The following is a 19179-nucleotide window of genomic DNA, read 5'->3' on the forward strand; positions in this document are numbered from 1 at the left end:
CTCATCCCACATCCCGTATCCCCATCCCGCATCCCGCATCCGCATCCCCATCCCGCATCCCGCTGAGCCCCTTCCCCGGGCGGGGCCGGACGGGGCGGCCGCGAGCGGCGGCTCCGGGCGCATCCCCGTGGGCGCGGCGGTGGGAGCGGCCCCGGTGCGGGGCGGCGCGGGGGCAGGAGTCCCGAGGGGGCTGTCCGACGTGCCCTCGGGGAGGCGGGGGTCGGTGCGGCCGGAGCGGCGGCTCCGCGCCTCTGACTCTGCCCAATGAGAGCCCGCAGCACGGCGGGCGCCGGCAATATTTGGCCGCGGCCCCCGCGCTCCCATCCCCAGAGCGCCCTCGCCCTCCGCGCAAGGCCCTCCATGGCCCGGCCCGGCCCCGCCGCCCGCCCCGCGCCGCTCGGGGGGCGCGGGCCCCGCTGAGCGCCCCCGGCCCCGCGGGGAGGGACCCGCGCCCGCCGCCCCCCGCGGCAGCATGAGCCCGGGCGCGGGGGCCCAGCCGGGGCTCGCTCAGCAGCGCGGAGCCGGCGGGCGCGCCGCGGGGCCGTGACGGGCAGTGCCCCGAGGGGAGCGCGGGCAGGACCCCCTTCCCCGGCCGTTTCTCCGTCTGGACCCCGCCCCGGAGAGATATGCTCAGCCCAAACCGCCTGGAAGCGTCTCCTGGGATTGCCGTGGCCCCCGGGCGTGCGGAGTGCGGAGCCTTCCCTCGGACGGCGGGCGCGGCCCCCCGGCTTTGCCTTCCCCTCGTCCTCCTGCTGCTCGCCCTGACGCCCCGCGCCGACTCCTCGTGGTGGTGAGTGAGTCCCGGCCGCGGCGCCGCCGCCCCGACGGTCCCCGGGCACCGCGGGCGGGAGCGGGACGGGGATGGAGATGGAGACGGGGATGGAGATGGGGACGAGAACGGGAATGGCCGGGAACGGGGACAGGGCGGGGACGTGGATGGGGATGGGGATGGGGATGGGGATGGGGATGGGGATGGGGATGGGGATGGGGATGGGGACGGGGCAGACCGACCAGGGGACGGGGCAGCGCCGGCGGGAGCGCAGCGAGCCCCGCAGCGCCCGACGTGCGGCCGTGGGAGCCGGCGGGACCGGCCGGGCCGTGCGGGCTCCCCGCGGCTCCACCTGCGCGGCTCCGGCCGCGTCCCGGGCCCCCGGAGCAGAGCGGAGCCGCTGCCGGAGCGGGGCCGCCCTGGGGCCGGTACCGGTACCGAGTCCTTCCCCGGGGCGCCGTCACCCGAAAATGCCGCCGCTCCCTCCCTGGGGACGGGACTCGCCGCGGGGACCTCCGGCTCTGTCGGGGGCCGAACCCCGTGCGCTGCGCCGCCCCTGACAGCCTCCCCTCCCCGACACGGCGAGCCGAGCAGGAGGATGAGCCCCTCGGGGCGGTTCGGACAGGGGAAGAGCCAGCGGCTCGGATCCGCTGACCCACCCCGGCCCCGCCGGAGCTCCCATCCCCGCGGGCTGCAGTTATTTACTCTGCGCCTGGGAAGCGAAGAAAGTTGATGTCCCCCTTCCTTTAGATAAGATGAGGCTTTGTAAGAGACAGAAATGACGCCATAACAAAAACTTTCTGGAAATTAGTCCCCTTCTGCCCCGGTTCGTGTAACAATGAAAATTCATCTATTCAGAATGACAGTAATTAGGAAAACAAGGACCGAGAAGTTTTCCAAGTGACCCTGTGCTGTTTCAGTAGTTCAGCAACACTAGAGTAAAAAAATAGTTGGCTGCAGTAAAGTTCTCAGTGTCCCCCACCCTGTAAAAGTCCTCTCTAATCTTGTGGAAAACAATGTTTTCCATGCCAATCTCATCATCATTAACAGATCACGGTGGATGAGGCAAAACTTAATCAAATTCAACCCATCTGCCACTGAAAGAAAACGGTAGTTTCTGGAAATTCTCAGCTACCGTGGAGCGCTCTGTAAGGGGCCGGGAGCACTTAATAGTCATGCAGATAGCACAAGTATTGCCGGTGTTTGAGAGCACGTCTGGGCGTGTGGCGGCCCCGGCCGGGCTGGCATCCCCAGGAGAGCGATTCCAGGGTGAGAGGGGCTGGTGGGAGAGCTGTGGGGCTCGGAGGGAGCGGGAGCTCAGGGGACAGGCTGCTCGGGCTCCTGGCGGCAACCGAGCACAAAAGCAGCTTCTTCAAGAGACCAGAAAATGCTTTGGGAGACAAGCGGAAAGTAGAAAGAGCAAGGCTGTTCACAGCCATGCCAGAGGAACTTTCCCGAAGCCTGGTCAGCTGAGGGGAACTGGAATCACTGGGAGAGAAAATGAGTCACTGTTGGGGAGTCTCAGGTTGATACAAGCACTGACCTGGCTTCCAGAGCCAGCTCTGCCCCAACCCAGCAGGGCAGGTGAAGGCAGGATTGCTTCTGTGGGCAAGGTGAGGCTGCTCAAATGTGAAAAGCTGAGGAGGGAAGGAAGGGACAGTGGAGAAGTTGGATTATTTCCATTATCACAGAGGCTGGAGAAAGAGAGGTTCGTTAGAGCTGAGGAGTGGGCGCAGGGATAACATGGCTGGGAAAAAAGGAGGAATGGAGCAGCCACAGCATCATCTGCCCGGGGCTGGGCAGTTCTGGCGACACACGTGCTGCAGGGTGAGAATTCCTTCTTTAGGAGCAGCGTTAAAACCGCCCATTTCCCGTGCCGTGCCCCGCTGTCCCCCGGCACGGCCGCCGCCGTCTGCGCTCCCTGCGGGCGCGGGGCGCTTCCCAGCAAGCGGGAGGAAAACCGGGCTCGCTCAAAGCGCCGGGGCTGCGGCTGGCTTGGGGAAGCTGGATTTAGCTCCCGCAGCAGTTTGTGTTCTCAGCTTGCAGGCTGATCCCGGCTGGCAGCTCAGGGGAGAGGGGAGGAGAGGAGAGGAGAGGAGAGGAGAGGAGAGGAGAGGAGAGGAGAGGAGAGGAGAGGAGAGGAGAGGAGAGGAGAGGAGAGGAGAGCAGAGCAGAGCAGAGCAGAGCAGAGCAGAGCAGAGCAGAGCAGAGCAGAGCAGAGCAGGCAGCCCGGGGAGCTGTGCTGGGAGCCGGGCAGCCCCACAGCCCCAGCCAGGCACCGCACCTCTGGCCATCATTACCAAACTATCGGTCCCAAGCACCTCAAATACATGACATTAAAACAAAAAACAACTAGAATTTGAATATATTAAACTCTTACGGTTCACACTTTCAATTGAGCTTCCTCTTCTGGAAAGCAGAGCATTCCTAAGAAAAGCCTAAATGGAAGCTAGCGCTGTTGTGCTGGACGGGTCAGTCCTGATAAAATTGCATGTTTAGATGAAATTGTGGTTTACTGAAAATGGTTTCAACCAGCTGTGGTTTGGGAAAAAACTTATTCAGTGATTTGCATAGGTTTCCAAGCACATCTTTCGCACCACTGATATTAGAGTAAATACATTTGGTGGTGCATCATCCTTCCTTATTTTAATTATTATTGCCAAATTCTTCTAGGGATTCACACACAATAAACTTGGGGAACTGGAGGAAATGCTTCTCATTTTCAGAGTCAAGTTTTTAAGTAGTTTTATAGGAAAAGTTGGGTCTCCTCTGATCACAGTACATGGAAAGGAAATATCAACCAAATGTTTCTTCTAAACAACTGCAAATTATTAATTTTCAGTGACGTCAGGCATGGCCCAACCGCTTCACATAAACGCCAGGAATTGGTGAACTTTGGCATCCAGAAGAGTGGCTGTGTGTGTGTGTGCACGTGCCCGGAGCACAGCGGAGGGGACAGGTTGGGGACAGTGTGGTTTGGGCCTGTGTGCTTGTGGCCGGGCTCTGTGACTAACGGTGACAGCGGGGTGGCTGTGGCGGGCAGCACCCTTGCTCAAATGCTTCCAAACTCCAAAGTGTTCCTTAGCAACAAAATACCAGCTGAAACACAGACAGAAATTAGGAAGGAATGCAACGGGAAAATCCCTAAATCCCGTTTACACTTGCGTGCACTGGCAGGGAGAGCAGCATCGTCTGGGGGATGGCGCTGGCAGGGCTGTGCCCCGCGCCGCCAGAGCCGCCAGGCCCCGAAAGCGGCCCCCGAAATTCCTTGGGAAAGATTTGGGAGATTAGACAAATGTTGCTTATAAACATAAACTGTGCAATAAACAAACTTGTTGTAAATAACTAAGTAGAGTTTACTCGCTATTGAGAGCCCGGCGAGCCGTTCTGGTGTGGAAAGCCATTCTAAAATTAAAGGTTTGGTTAAAGAAAAATGTACACAAAGCCCTGCGTACCCCCCTGCATCCCACCCTCACACACACCCACTCTCCTGCAACCCACACAGACCCCCCCAGCTCCCCAGCACACCAAATCCTTGTTAGCTAACTTGTTTATTGCTAACCACAGCCCTTGGAAACTACAAATATTTAATTTCATTTGGCATTGGAACAGATGGGAGGCATCAGGCTCCCAAAGAGATAAAACAAATCTGTGGAAGGAAGAGGATTGCAAGTTTGGGTGTGGGTTGGAGAGCGTGTGGGAGCCTGGCAACCACATGGGGCTACCCATGGCGCTGTCAGGATACGGGGGCTCCAAGAGAGCTGCTGCATCCCGGGGTGTGATGCACACATGGGGATTGTGAGGGATGACCAGAGCCAGGCAGCCATCATGGCCCAGCTCCCTTCCTTGGCCAGGGGAAGAGGAGTGTGTTTATGGGCATGGAAAACATACCCAGAGCAAGCCCTGGACGTGGCTCTGGCCAAGGGTTTGGTGAGGAGACGCCCAGTGCAGATGGAGAAGGAGACATTGCCACCAGGATGGGCTGCTGGCTGTGCTCTCCTCCAGGATCTGCCTGTATTCCCACTGAGGCTCCAGCGCTGTCCGTGCTCAGCTGCAGGATGGGCACAAGGAGTGATGGAAAAACGGAGCCACAACGTATGTGTGGATACAGGATACAGGAGAGAGAGGCTCACTTAAGCAGGCATCATACTAAGGTGTGTGGGAGGGGAAATAGCATCAATAGGAATGTTTGAAATCAAGCCAAGGGAAAGACAGCTGCATGGAGGAGCTGCAGAGCCCACGTGTAACCCTCTGGGGGGGTGCTGCTCCTCCCCTCCGTGCCAGCCTCAGCTGGGCAGACCCACTGCAGCCCGGGGGCTTTGCTCACACAGGGTCTGCCTGGCTGGGTGGGGGCTCCAGGGGCTGTAGCTGTGATCCCATCCTGGGTGTCCCTACCTGTGTGTCCACAGCTGCAATCCCATCCTGTGCCCTGCAGGAGCCTCTGCCACCAGAGCCAAGCAGCTCATCACCCTTTCAGCCTTGGCATGGCTGCAGGCACGATACAGAATCACAGAATCACAGAATCACAGAATCACAGAATGGTTGGAAGGGACCTTAAAGCATCTAATTCCAGCCCCTTTGCCATGGGCAGGGACAAAGCTCCAGGAGCTGACCTTGCCACTCCCAGGGGAGAGGACGTGCAGCCCTGGGGACACGGGATCTGCGGTGCTGTCAGTTTGCTGTTGCAGAGGCTCGGCATGGCAATAAAAGCAGGAGGTCAGTGACCAGGAAGTCTTTATCCCGAGGCGCTCCCCAGCTCCGGCTGTCCGGGCAGCCATGCTGTGAAAAATAAGTTTTAAAGTAATGTCAGGCTGATGGAGAATGAACCCTGCGGCCTTTGCGGCAGCCCTGGTGTTCTTGGTTAGGGTGGATGGAACAGATGGGTTCTCTCAGTCACTCTGAGCAGTTATAATAATCCTAACTGTGCTGCTCAGTCCATTTTTCATTAGGGTCACTTTCACCTATGGGAAATCTTTCTCAGAAAGAAATGCAGAAAGAAAAAAATCCTTCTGCTCTTCCAAACTCATTAGCTTTTGCTATTACCAAAAGTGATTTCAGCAGTGCCATGAGGAGATCTGTGCTGGGCCAGAGCCCATGGAATCACAGCTTCTTCTTGGCGCAGCTCACACCCAACACACAGGATATGCCATGGAAAAGAGGATTGTACATCCAGCTTTATCACCTGAGGCTGTCTTACCTCCCAACCTTTTAGCAAAGGGCTTTGAGATTTGGGGAGAAAAGAAATTGGTTCTTAAGGGTAAAGCATAATTTTAATGAGCAAATTATTTTGTATTCATGCACCAGCAACAATGTCCCTGAGGAACAGCTTTAACCTAGTGCTGACCAAAGTTTTCAGACCTCGGTTTTCAGGTTACTGTTATGCAAGATGCCAACAGCAAAATCTCCCACATCTGCCCAGGGGACAAGAGACTGCAGCACCCATCTGCTCCATCTCCCCAGGAGCACAGAGTTTCAGTCCTCCCCACAGAAACTACATCCCAAAGATTGCACGGGGCGCAGGAAAGCCACAGAGAGGCCACTCTGAGCAGGGTCTGAAGGCAGACAACTTTAAAAGAGGGATGCACAAGAAAGAGAAAGATGGTGCAGAAAATAAAATTGTCCCCTGAGTGGCACTGCTAGTGGCTCAGCATTATGATATTAAAAATTATTGAAGTGAGACTAAGGCTCTCAACATGCAGAGTAATGGCTGTAAGTGAGGAAATTAGGACTATTAATCACTCAAAGGCGTTAACAATTCCAGCAGGCCAGGATGGCCCTGTTCCCAGTGGGGCTTAATAAAATACTCAGGGTTTGTAATACTAAAATAATATCTCAGATGTTTATAGCACCTTGCAGCCCAAAGTGCTTGGCAGTTGGCTGTAAATTGTCTGCCACGGCAGGGGGAGCAGAGGAAGGAAGGTGCAGCATCCCTGGAAGTATGCAAAGAACTCGAGGAGGTGAAATGCTGCCAGGCATGATGGAATTTGCTCTTTAGCAGGCAAAGAGGGGTGTTGGATTTGATCCTATCTGCACAAGCTGTCTACAATAGCTGCCTAGGGCTTTCCAGCCTCCCTCCAAAATACAATTTCATGAAGATCCAGTGGGATGGGAAGACACCAGAAGCCAGGGTAGTTACAGAGCTATGGGGAACTGAACCGCTCTTCCCAGGGGATGGAGTCCAACAGCCTCTGGTGCCACCAAGAAGCCAAACCATGTTCTCTTCTCAGCCTCAGAGCTCTCAGCAGATCCCAGAGACTGTCCAGAACCCCTGGGAGCAGCTGGGGGTAAAGTTGTGACAGTGGTTTTAGTTAAGCTTAGCTTCTATTAATCTAATTTAAAACTGCGCCTTTAATGGTATTGGTGCAACCCCGCAATAGGAATTTATGACATTTCAAGCAGCTGTTTTAATTCAGAGCACTAAAATGTAGATTTGTCTGAGAATGGCAATTCCAAAGATTTCCCTATTAAAATCTTGTTCAAATAGGTTTTCCAATGCTTTACGAAATAGCGAAAAATCAAGTCTTAGCTAAAGCAGTGTCAAGTATAAATTTGATTGGAAACTGAATTAGGGCACCCACTTTGCAGGAACACCTCGGTATTACAGAAGAACAACAGGACAGTTTCTGATTCCATGTAATTTCATTAATTCCCATGAAATTGATTTCTTTATTTCAAAGCCCCTTTTTCCAAGACATTCTTCCCAGTGATCTCTGGGGAGGAGCTGTGCATTCTGTCACCTGAGCAGGGGCAGAGGCAGCACAAGGAGCTGAGGGCTGGAGTGGGAAGCGCAGGAGCCGCACACAGAGCCGGCCGTGGTGGGGCTAGCACGGCCTGCACGCCGCCAGCTAAAGAGATGCGTCTGCCTCTGATTTGCATGTTTATCTTAGAAGCAATTTAGGTTTCTCCTTGTTTACAAGAGCCAAAGTCAGCAGACTCTCCACAAGAACAACAGCTTGGAGGCAGCGCGTGACGGGAGTCTCCTGTTCCACTCGCGGATTGGGATGGACTCTGCATGCAGCTGCACCTCTGCATGCAGCCCTGCAGCTCGCAGGGAGGGACAGGAGCCTTCACCCCGCAGCCTGCACAAGCACCTGCCCTTGGGAGATGAGGTCTCCATCCTCAGCTGCCTTTGCTGCCTTGTGAGCAGCAGGGAAGGGAGGGCAGGAGAGATGGCGCAGATCCCGCAGCACGGCCCCGCACACCAGATCCAGGGAAAATGGGAAATGCAACTTGGAAAAGCTTGGAATGGCACACTGATGGGCAGGAGGAGGTGACCCTGCAGCACTCCCAATGGCACACTGATGGGCAGGAGGTGACCCTGCAGCACTCCTGGTTGCACACTGAGGGCAGGAGGTGACCCTGCAGCACTCAGAATGGCACACTGATGGGCAGGAGGTGACCCTGCAGCACTCAGAATGGCACACTGGTGGGCAGGAGGTGACACTGCAGCACTCAGAATGGCACACTGGTGGGCAGGAGGTGACCCTGCAGCACTCTCAGTTGCGCCATGCAGCCCAGGGTGGTCAGAGGGATTGTGCCAGCCCCTTTGTACCCAAGCTGGGCAAACAGCTCTGCACTTGGCAAAGGGTGATGCCAGGGCTTCACACACCCTCAGGAGGCAGCAGCATATGGAATCCTGTTGGACAGGGTGGGGGATTGTTATCCCCACATGCACTTAATTATCCACTCCCTTCTTCCCTGCCTCCCAGCTCCTCCTCACTGCAGGCTGTCCAGCTCCTGCCTCTCTCCTCCCAACCCTGAAGTCCAGGCCTGAGTAGCCTCCAGCATCAGGAGAAGTTATCTCTCACAGACTTTTCTGAACTCAGGGCTTGGGTTTTGTGGGTTTTTTCAGCTACAAAAATGCAGATTACCCCAGAGTACAGCACTGCAGCAGCGTGCCACTTCCAGCACAGCTTTGTTTGATTGAAAACAAAGTTCTGATAAGGCAGCTGGGGACTTCTCGGAACATCCATTGTCTTTCTCATTGCAGTATTTTTAAAATGTCACAGATTTTGAGAAATAAAATTAGAAGGGATGCTTTCATCTGTCCAAAACAAATGTTTGGGTTTTTTCCCTCCCAAAACTCTGCTTGGCAGAATTTTCTGCTGTTCCTCGTCTTGCTCCATTTCAGAGTAACTGAACTCTACTGGACCATTTCTCACCAAGTGGAAGCTTTCATCTTTGCCGAGACAAGCGCAGCCTTTCCAGGTCATGGGAGGAATTTTCCCTTTAGTTGTGTGTTAGATTTCAGTACATGAACTCTGATGGAGGCCTGTGGGTGCTGTGGTAAATGTTCTGCCACAGGCAAAGGGAGAAGAACCACTGACCCTTGTGGGATGCACATGGCGAGCTGCTACTGCAGCAGTTGGTGCCCTGCGCTCTGCTCTCCCTCCACTTTCTCCTGCTGATAATGTTTGCTCTGATCTGGGTATTTGGCAGGAGAATTAAGGAGAAGTAATTAGCTTCCAGTGTGAAAAAGGGAGTGCCTGGTGTTTATCTTGTCTGGAGGGTTTCCCTTGATCTCGGTCTCCCAGGGGATGGTGTGAGTGCTTTATCCATCACTCTCGGTCCGGGAGGCAGCTGCTGTGTCCCAGCCCACTCTCAGCCCTCTGCTGGGGCTGGAGACCAGCTCCAGCCCCATGAGGTCCCTGGCAAGGGGGCCCATCACAGAACATTATACCTTTCCCAGCATCACCTTTCTCCAGCAAAGAGGAGCTTTGGCTACTTCTGAACTTCCATCGTGCAGCCTGCTGCCTCCCAGCATCCCATCACTGCCTTGCCTGCACAGCAGGGGTAAGCCAGCCATCCCCATCCCTGCTGGGCAGGGTGAATTCAGGGCTGGGGAGCTGACCATGCCCTCAGGAAAGAATTCTGCAGTCCCACTCGATGTCACCGTGCCACCATCCAGCTGGTGGCATGCTCCTCTGCCCTGTCCCCACGGGAAGGAAGGGGCTGCTCTCAGCCTGGCACGAGCAAGGCACTGAAGCATCCCCAGTCAGCAGTGCTCGAGCAGCTCCTGTTGGCTTTTCTTTCCCAAACAGCTTCTGCCACTCCTCTGTTCCTCTGCCTCAAGGGCTGGTGAGCATGCTTGTGACAATAAAGCTCACTGCCCCTTGGAGTCTGGCTTTGCAAAGCCATGGGGAGCTGGGTTTATTATCCTCAGCTCCAGCCCGGGATGACCTTGTGCTTCTGCCAGCATTTAAACAAAATATTTTAAAAGAGGGAGCAGATCCCATTGCTTTCTGTGCTTGCAGGGCTTTCCTGAGCCTGGGAGCTCTCTCTGGGGTGGATAGAACTGAGAGAACATGTCCAGAGACAGACAATGAAATATTGTCCAAGCTCATTGCTTTTTATTATTATTGAAGGAAGGTTTTTGCTTCCAGTCTGAGGGTTAGAAAAAATCTGAATATCACCCAAACCTCATCCCTTCCAGCCAGAATCCCAGCTCTGTGCTCCGCAGCAGAAATCATCCTCAAGCACAAGCAGCCAGAGGGGTGAGCGGGTGGTGCAGGCGGGAGCCGACCGGGATGGAAAATTCCACGTTGCTGCCATTGTCCGGGATGGGGAGAGTGCGGGGCAGAGCTCGGGTCCCTCCCCCGTGGCTGTGGAAAGCTGCCCATGGGCTCAGCCAGGCTCTGGCAGGCTGCTCTTTGTGCCTTGTCTGTCTGTCTGTCTGTCGGTCTGCTCCGAGTCCTGCTCTCTCCCCACGGCTGCGGGACACGGGTGGGATGCAGGCAAGGTGGGAGCCACAGCAGAGTTCTGCCCGTTGTGGAGCTTCAGGGCACGAGAGTGAATGTCCAGGAGATGCACAGAGAGAAATCGACAGCTGGGGGATAACTCTGTGTGAGGAGTGCAGCACCAACGGGTGCAGCCTGCTCCTCTTCCTCCCTCAGCCGCGCATCCACAGGTGTCTGTGCCATGGACATTCCTGACAAAGGCAGGCAGGAGAAAGGGCAGAGGCTGCAGGAGCCCCCTGGGCTCAGCTGGGCTCCATCCTGCTGTGCTCAGCAGGGCTGGGTGACAGCACAGGGCTGGCATGTTGGGAAGAGGCTGGGAGGGAGGTTTTGCACATCAGCAAGTTCTCTGCTGCTGCCCCAGGAGCTGACACAGGCCAGGCTTATGGGAGGCATCCATGACTCACAGCACCCAGAGCTGGCTGTCTGCTGGGGGACATGGGCTCCACAGACTCCCTGCCCCTTCCTGCAGTGATGCACACACTGAGAAAAGCTCTGCTTGCCCCTGGCTCATGCATCTTGGGATTACTTTATTAAACAAAAAGACTCATTGGGGTAGTGGAGAGGCAGCTCTGATCTCTGCTCTCGGTGACCAGGGACAGGAACCAAGGCAATGCCTGGAGCTGTGTCAGGGGAGGTTTAGGCTGGATATCAGGACAAGGTTCTTCCAGAAGGTGATGGGGCACTGAACAGGCTCCCCGGTGCAGTGGTCGTGGCCCTAAGGCTGCCAGAGCTCAAGAAGGGTTTAGCCAATGCTCTCAGACACAGGGTGGGATTTTGGGGGTGTCCTGTGCAGGACCAGGAGTTGGACTGGATGATCCTTGTGGGTGCCATCCCACTGAGGGTATTTAGTGATGCTGTGACCGCCCTGTGCAGGCAGGGCAGTAACGGGGCACCCTTCTCTCCCGCAGGTACATCGGGGCACTGGGCGCGAGGGTGATCTGTGACAACATCCCCGGGCTGGTGAACAAGCAGCGACAGCTCTGCCAGAGGTACCCTGACATCATGCAGTCGGTTGGGGAGGGAGCCAAGGAGTGGATCCGGGAGTGCCAGCACCAATTCCGGCACCACCGCTGGAACTGCAGCACCCTGGACCGCGACCACACCGTCTTCGGCCGGGTCATGCTGAGAAGTAGGTCCTGCCCTGTCCCCTTCCCACCACCCTGGGACTTCTCTTGCTGAGAGTCTCTCCTCCCACTGGGCTGCCGTGCCCGGTGGCTTGGATTACTCCCTGAGGAGAGCTTTGCCTTTCCTTGTAAATTAATCAAGTCGTAATGGGAGCGGAGCAGTGTGTTTGGAATAGCTGCACCAGATGAGATGGAGCAGGGGGAGCACTGGGGGAGAAGGGGGAAGGAGGAGACACCTCCGGAGAACAGGCGCATATGTAAACAGTAATGGGATATATAAATATTTGGAGAGCGGGGTTGGCCAGGACTCAGCAATTCACGTGGGAACTGGCTGTTCCCTCGCATGGCAAGGCACAGATGCAGCTCCAGTCCCTGCTCCAGGCTCTGAGGTGGAGGAGGACCATGGCTGCGGGGCAGGTGCCAGCCCTGCACGAAGGACTGGGCATGGCCCTGACGGGAGAGATGGATACAACACAAGCAGGGATGCGCCCAGGAAAGGTACCCAAGGAACAGAGAGGAAAGGCACGATGGGGACAGGGGTGGGGCGGTTCCAGAGCAGGAGCAGCACCACGGGCTCCAGCTGCCCCGGGAGTGCTCTGGGAGCAAACAGGCCCTGGGAGCCAGCACAAGCCCCAGCACAGGCAGCAGCGCTGCAGGACAGATGCTGCTGCATCCCATGATGTGCTGGGAGCATCCAGCCATGTGGCCTCCAAATCAAAAGCAGCTGGAAGAGTCTTTGCACTCACAGCTCATATGGAGGACACGTGAGTGCCACAGAAGGAGCCGGTGAGTGGGGGGCTTGCCCCTTGCTGGCAGGGGGATGGAGCAGCTGCCCGTGGGGTGGACAAGCAGCAGAGCCACAAGCCAAATGCCTGACCCAATTGGAGGAAGGGAACTGGAATGCTGAATGAAGATTTCACCCTGCCATGCTGCAGCCTGCTGCTCAGCCTCTCTGTTCCCATCACAGCACCTTTTCTCCTGCTCGCATCCTCTCCTGGCAAAGGATGGGGAATGATGAAAGCTCCTCGCCACAGCCCCATCCTGCGAGGCCCAAAGAGAGCTCTGCTGCCTTTGAAGTTGCTTTCAAAGGCTCTCAAAATGAAGACTAACATGGTTTTGATTTGCAGCTTCTTTTACAGCATTATAAAACCAGCTGCGAACTTGAACCAGAGACACAGAATAGCAGCAGCAAGCTGTGCTGTACGGGAGGAGCCGCGCCCGGCCCGAGGGAGGCAGGCAGGGAGGGAAGGAGGGAGGGCAGCCGCCCTGGCCCGAGGTGCTGGCTGCTCTCACCACCGTGGGCATGTGCCCTGAGCACTGCAGTCAGCCTGAGGGCTCCAGGGCAGCCGGGGCCGGACACTGTGGTCAGCAGAGATGGCTGGGCTGGGCTTATCCACATACGGGATGATGTCGCTCCCCAAGGCCCGGTTCCTCAAGGGCTGCAGGCTCTTGGCACAGCCTGGCACACTCCCAAGGCCCGGTTCCTCATGGGCTGCAGGCTCTTGGCACAGCCTGGCACGCTCCCAAGGCCCGGTTCCTCATGGGCTGCAGGCTCTTGGCACAGCCTGGCACACTCCCAAGGCCCGGTTCCTCATGGGCTGCAGGCTCTTGGCACAGGCTGGCACGCTCACTCCCCGTTCCTGTCTCCCTCCCCAAGGCCCGGTTCCTCATGGGCTGCAGGCTCTTGGCGCAGCCTGGCACGCTCACTCCCCGTTCCTGTCTCTCTCCCCGGGCAGGCAGCAGGGAGGCCGCCTTCGTGTACGCCATCTCCTCGGCCGGGGTGGTCTATGCCATCACACGGGCGTGCAGCCAGGGGGACCTCAAGGTGTGCAGCTGTGACCCGCTCAAGAGGGGCCGCTCCAAGGACGAGCGCGGGGAGTTCGACTGGGGCGGCTGCAGCGACAACATCAACTACGGCATCCGCTTTGCCAAGGCCTTCGTGGATGCCAAGGAGAAAAAGGTGAAGGACGCCCGGGCACTGATGAACCTGCACAACAACCGCTGCGGGAGGATGGTGAGTGCAGCCCTGCAGCAGAGCCCAGAGCTCTGGGACCTTGCCGAGGGGACTGGGCAGCCAGAACAGCTTGGCCAGAGAAACGGGACCTTGAGCACCTTTGGAGGGCAGCTCCTGCTGTGGATAAGGCTGGATGCTGCCCTGCCTTGCCCTAGGGAATGGCAGGACCTCGCTCACCTTTGCCTCCTGTGTCCTTGCTGCTGCTGGCATTGGTGATCCGCATACACAGCCTCTGTCTCCCATCAGGAGCCCCATCCCACACAGCCAGGGGCTGGTAAGCTGCACCAGCAATGAGTAGACACTGCTGCAGTATCTATGCCCAGGGTGACCACTGGTCCTCACCCATCTCTCTTCCCACAGGCTGTGAAGCGCTTCCTCAAGCTGGAGTGCAAGTGCCACGGCGTCAGCGGCTCCTGCACACTAAGGACTTGTTGGCTGGCAATGTCAGATTTTCGAAAAACAGGGGATTACCTGAGGAAGAAATACAACGGGGCCATCCAGGTGACGATGAATCAGGATGGCACTGGCTTCACCGTGGCCAACAAGAACTTCAGGAAGCCCACAAAAACAGATCTGGTGTATTTTGAGAACTCACCTGATTACTGCGTGATGGACAAGTCAGCAGGTAAAACCTGGAGTCATTACCCAAAAGCATCTCTTCCTCCCTTCCCAACAGGCCAGCAGCTCCCAGCTAGCCCAGCCTGGGGGCTCAGCTCCTCCACTCAACCCATCTTTGGAGAGGGGGTTACCCAGACCCAAGAGTCCCCACAGCACCCCACACCTGCACAGGCAGGACTGCATTTGTCCAAAACCCCTCAGGCTTCTGGTCATCACAGAAGAGCCCATCTTCTGCAGCACAAAGCTCCCTTGAACAGCCAACAAAGAGCCTGCTCCATGCACAGGCTGCTCCTCTGAACGCAGCCCGAGGCTGGGATGAGAGCAGGGAACAGGCAGCAGGGCTGCTGGACTCCAGCTGAGATGATCAATGGTTTCTCAGCCTGGAGCATTCCCAGCTTCACAGCAGCCGTGGGAGTTCAGTGGGGAGCACATGGTCCTGCCATGCTCAGCCTAAGCAGAGAGGGCATTTTGAGCTTTGCCAGCTGCAAAACCTGGCTCGGTGGGCACACACTGCTCCAGGGGTTCCCCAAGGCACAGAAGGGCTACAGATCCCTGGCCCCTACTATCTTATGCTCTGGCACCAGCAAACACAGGCTCTAGCAGTGGGCATGGGAGCGAGGCCATGCAGATTGCCATAGAAACCCAGGTGGTTTGGGGTTGAAAGGGATGTGAAAGATCATCTCATTCCAACCATCCATCACAGGGGACATGAGAGACACCAAAGCTGCATCCCTGGCCAGGCTTGTGGCATCCCATGTCCATAAAGCAGTAGCCCCCAAGGTCCCCCTGCTGATGGAGATGCCCAGTGTCCCCAGTAACCCCTGGGGTGGGTGGGCAGGCAGGGAAGTGCTGGGACCCAGGGAGAAGAGCATCCTGACCCGCTCCGTTCCCCCGCGGGATGGATGGGCGGGCAGGGAATGCAGGGACACGGGGATGCGAACACCCTGACCCGCTCCGTTCCCGCAGGCTCCCTGGGCACGGCCGGCCGCGTGTGCAGCAAGGCGTCCCGCGGCACGGACGGCTGCGAGGTGATGTGCTGCGGCCGCGGCTACGACACCACGCGCGTCACCCGCGTCACCAAGTGCGAGTGCAAGTTCCACTGGTGCTGCGCTGTGCGCTGCAAGGAGTGCGAGGACACTGTGGACGTGCACACGTGTAAGGCCCCCAAACGGGCCGAGTGGCTGGACCAGACCTGATGAGACGGGAGCACTGAGGGAAGAAGCCACTGCCACCCTCCCTTGCAATTGTTTTTAAACCCCTGTGCCCTGAGGGCCGCGATGTTCTGGGAGCTGTAGTTCAACTGCATGGCTTTTATTTAATTAATTCTCCAAAGCACTAAGTAAAGGACTACGGTTCCCAGGAGGTACTGTGAGCCCTTCGATGTGCTCAGCAAAACTAATTCCTGACCTAGCAAGAGGCTGCAATCCTTGCTTAAACTGTGAACCTGCAAAGGTTCTCTTGGCAAAGGGATGGTGCGACCAACAGAGACGGAGGACTGACTGTCGGGACGCGATGGCTGAGGAATCCTGCACCTCCCCAGAGAATCTGTTACAGTAAAGCTTCACCAGCGAAAAACACTAGTTCAGAATAATCCACTCTTGCAAAAGCATTCTTGCTTTTTCTTTTTTGCAAGGCCAGAGGAAGGGTGTTGTGAATCCGTAAGACAGTTCCATGATACCTGTGTGTCCCTGGAGCAGACCTGACACATCACTAACCCCATTGAGCAAAAGCCACCTCTGCACAAGGCTTGTGTCCCCAGCACAGGGAACAAGTGGAGCTGTAACCTGGAACTGAACTCTGAAGGACTGCACAAAGGCCACCTCTAGATGCTGGTGGACACACGGGGCTTGAGAGAGCAAATGAAACCTGTGAACTTACTGGTAGGTTCTGAAGTCAACCATACAACAGCATCTCTGTACAACTCACGTGTATGTTGTGTATACTGCTTATTATTTTAAGTCAAAATTCATTATAAACCTGTACCAGAAAATTATGTCCTTTGCTTTTTGAATTCCTACTCACTCAGCTGAGCACATCCCCAGAACAGGAACCAGCCCACAGTGTTTCTCTTCCCCACTGTCTGCAGCTCCTGCTGTCCCAAAGCTTCCTACAGAGCTGAGCATCCAAAGCCCCAGGGAATCCTTTCTCAGCAGGATCACACTTCAGGATGCCCCATCCCCAAAAGTGTTCAAGGCCAGGTTGGACAGGGCTCGGACCAACCTGGTCAAGTGGAAGGTGTCCCTGCCCATGGCAGGGGGTGGAACAAGAAAGGTTTTACAGTCCTGTACCACTCAAACCATTCCATGGTTCTACAGCACAGGGTCAACAGGGGATGCTAGATAAACTTACAACTCTTTCCCATTAAAAAAGCCCTAAACACTCAAAACATAATCAGCTAAAATTGAAGCTGATGAGAGGAGGGGAAGGCAGCTGCAGAGTTGCTGGTAGGTAAGTTACAGGGATCCACCTCTCATCTCTACAAATTTCCTCTTTTCTCCACCATTTGAGGCAAGCAGACATTATAAAAATACTTTACTTAGTGTACAAATATTTTATAGAGTCTGGTCAAAAGGTTCCAATCCACACAAACAAATGGAATGTATAACAGTTGAACCTGGAAACTAAACTGACCCAGGTAAAAAAGAAAAATTACCTTAACCATTGCAATTCCTGAGGCTGAGAGTGCTCCTGCAGTTCCCCCACCAGAGCCAGGCTGCACGTTGCCCCAGGCACGCTGTGCCTCCTCCCTGAGCCAGAAAAATGGGGCTAATTTTCCTAATGCTGCTCAGCATTGTGCTGATGGCAAGGATGTTTCACACAGAGGAAGTTTTCATGGAAGTTCCAAACTTGTAACAATAAGAGAGGCCAAGTCAACAGGGACTTTTTGCTGGGGTCTGCTTTATGGCAGCCAGAGGCCATGTCAGAGGTCTCTGAGAAGCTGGGGCTTTCTCTGGAAGCAGTGAGGAGTGTGGGCAAGGGAGCCAAGCAGGCTACAAAGCAAAGTCTGAAGGAAGGTCAAAGGAACAGGATGGGATTAAGGCAAAGAAGATTATTCTGGTCCTAAGCCACCCATCGGCTACTGCACCAAAAGCATTTCTGAACAGGGATCTTACTCAATGGCCCTAGGAAATAATAGTTTAAGCGGGGAGAGAAATCCACTTTAAAACCAGTTTTGATGGAGAAACTGCTCAAAGAATTAAAAGAGCCTGCCATGGGCTGAATTAAGCACCTTCCTCCACGCCTCCACCCTGAGAGTGCTCATGCAGAAAAAGGACCTTCAGCAGAGCTGCCGCAAAGCCACAGCCAGGCCAAAAGGTGACATTTTATTGGAGATCTTGAGAGAATTACAGGAATCTCACCTTCCCACTGCCTAAACTGCATTTTACAGAATTAAACCAATTCCCTGACAGCACAAGAGGGTTGTGCAGCACCTTCCCTGCTCTTGCACTGGAGCTGGTGTTTACCCAGGAGACTTCTGGCCTCCCCCCAGGCCCTTCCAAGACCCCCTGAATTTCAGGGAGACAATTTTCCCATCCCGGCTGTACTGAGGAATGCTGGCAGGTGAGCAGGAGGTCTGAGGCAGGCCCAAGGCATCCCGAGCCAGTGCAGCATCCGTCAGCACAGGCTCATCAACCGGGAAGAGCCTCTCATTTATCTTCATTACTGCTCCACCTCCTCTCAATTTACGACAGACTTGAAAAAAATGCTGCCCCCTCAGCCATCAATCCAAGCCTCCCTCCCAGAGCAGGACACACTCCCTGGGCTGGGAGGGACCCAGTGCCTGGGGACCCGGGGTCAGCCGTCAACAAACACTTCTTCTTCTGCAGAGGACCCCTGGGGGTGTCTGCAGGAGATCTGTGGGCCAGCTTGATGAATGACACCTTAATCAATGGCTGCTGCCTAAATATATCCTCCTCTTGAATGCAGAGGTTCATATTTTAAAACAAAGAGGGAAACTCCTGAGGACAGGTTGCCTTTGGTTTATTGGCTTCCCCTCTTTCTGGCTTCATCACGGTGATGCTGAAATTGGATGCCTCCAGTGCTCTGTAGAGAAACCACAGCTGAGACAGGAAACCTCCCTAGTCCTGCCAGGTCCACCTGTGCAGCTGCATTCCTCTGTCACAGCAGTAAATAAGAGGAGTAAAAATACTTGGATCAAGTGCTACAGAAGTACCTGGAGCAGTCATGGCACAGCCCACTGAGCTCAAGTCCACCTGACAGAAGAAGTGACAGTTTCTCCTGCTAAGGACTATGCAAGGCTACACTCATTTATTAACAAGCAATCAGCAGAAAACCACAGAACTGGAACAGAAATACACCAGTCAGCCAGAGCAAACTCCCAGTGCTTGTACAAGAGAAGGTCCCACTGTGGGCTGAAAGAAACTCAGACTGGTCACTGGCCTACTGCAGATGAGCCCCACAGAAGCCCCCCCTGAGCACACTCACCCTTGGCAAGCTGCTGCTTTCCATCTCTCTGAAGGCTACAGTCTCATCAGGGAACACTCAGTCCCTCTCACAAACCCCTCTGAAGTAATCTGACTAAAATGTGGAGGGAGCCTTTCATGCAAGTTCATCTTCAAATTATCTTTCAGTCAAAAGCACGGCTGCACTGAAGGACAAGGTGCAGAATTAATTCCTTATGAGCTTCTGAATATATTACCTTCTCTGAAGCAGCTGGACAGGACACACAGGAGGAGGCAGAAGGCATTGGAAACATGGAATCATGTGCAGGGCCAGGAATTGGACTTGACATCCAAATGTTCCTTCTGGGTCTCTTCCATAGTCCAGGAGACTCTATGATTCTGATTTTCTCCATGTGGGTGAGAACAGGCCTTAGCCCAGGTGACACCACCACTTTTTGGGATGGAGGTAACGGCAAGATCCGTAAATTCTTGAGCTCAGCAATGCAGGTGACCT

At 55.4% G+C, this 19179-nt stretch overlaps 1 protein-coding gene across 1 annotated transcript; it reads left to right on the forward strand.

Annotated features, from left to right (window-relative positions):
• Positions 1 to 626: 626 nt before the first annotated feature.
• WNT2B (Wnt family member 2B) lies at positions 627 to 15458 on the forward strand. Its single transcript, XM_058039746.1, has 5 exons — positions 627 to 790; positions 11415 to 11635; positions 13367 to 13644; positions 14005 to 14269; positions 15229 to 15458. Exons 1-5 carry the CDS (start codon positions 627 to 629, stop codon positions 15456 to 15458), a joined length of 1158 nt encoding a protein of 385 aa, XP_057895729.1.
• The last annotated feature ends 3721 nt before the right edge of the window (positions 15459 to 19179 follow it).

This window comes from Melospiza georgiana, chromosome 23, assembly GCF_028018845.1.
Source record: "Melospiza georgiana isolate bMelGeo1 chromosome 23, bMelGeo1.pri, whole genome shotgun sequence".
NCBI lineage: Eukaryota > Metazoa > Chordata > Aves > Passeriformes > Passerellidae > Melospiza > Melospiza georgiana.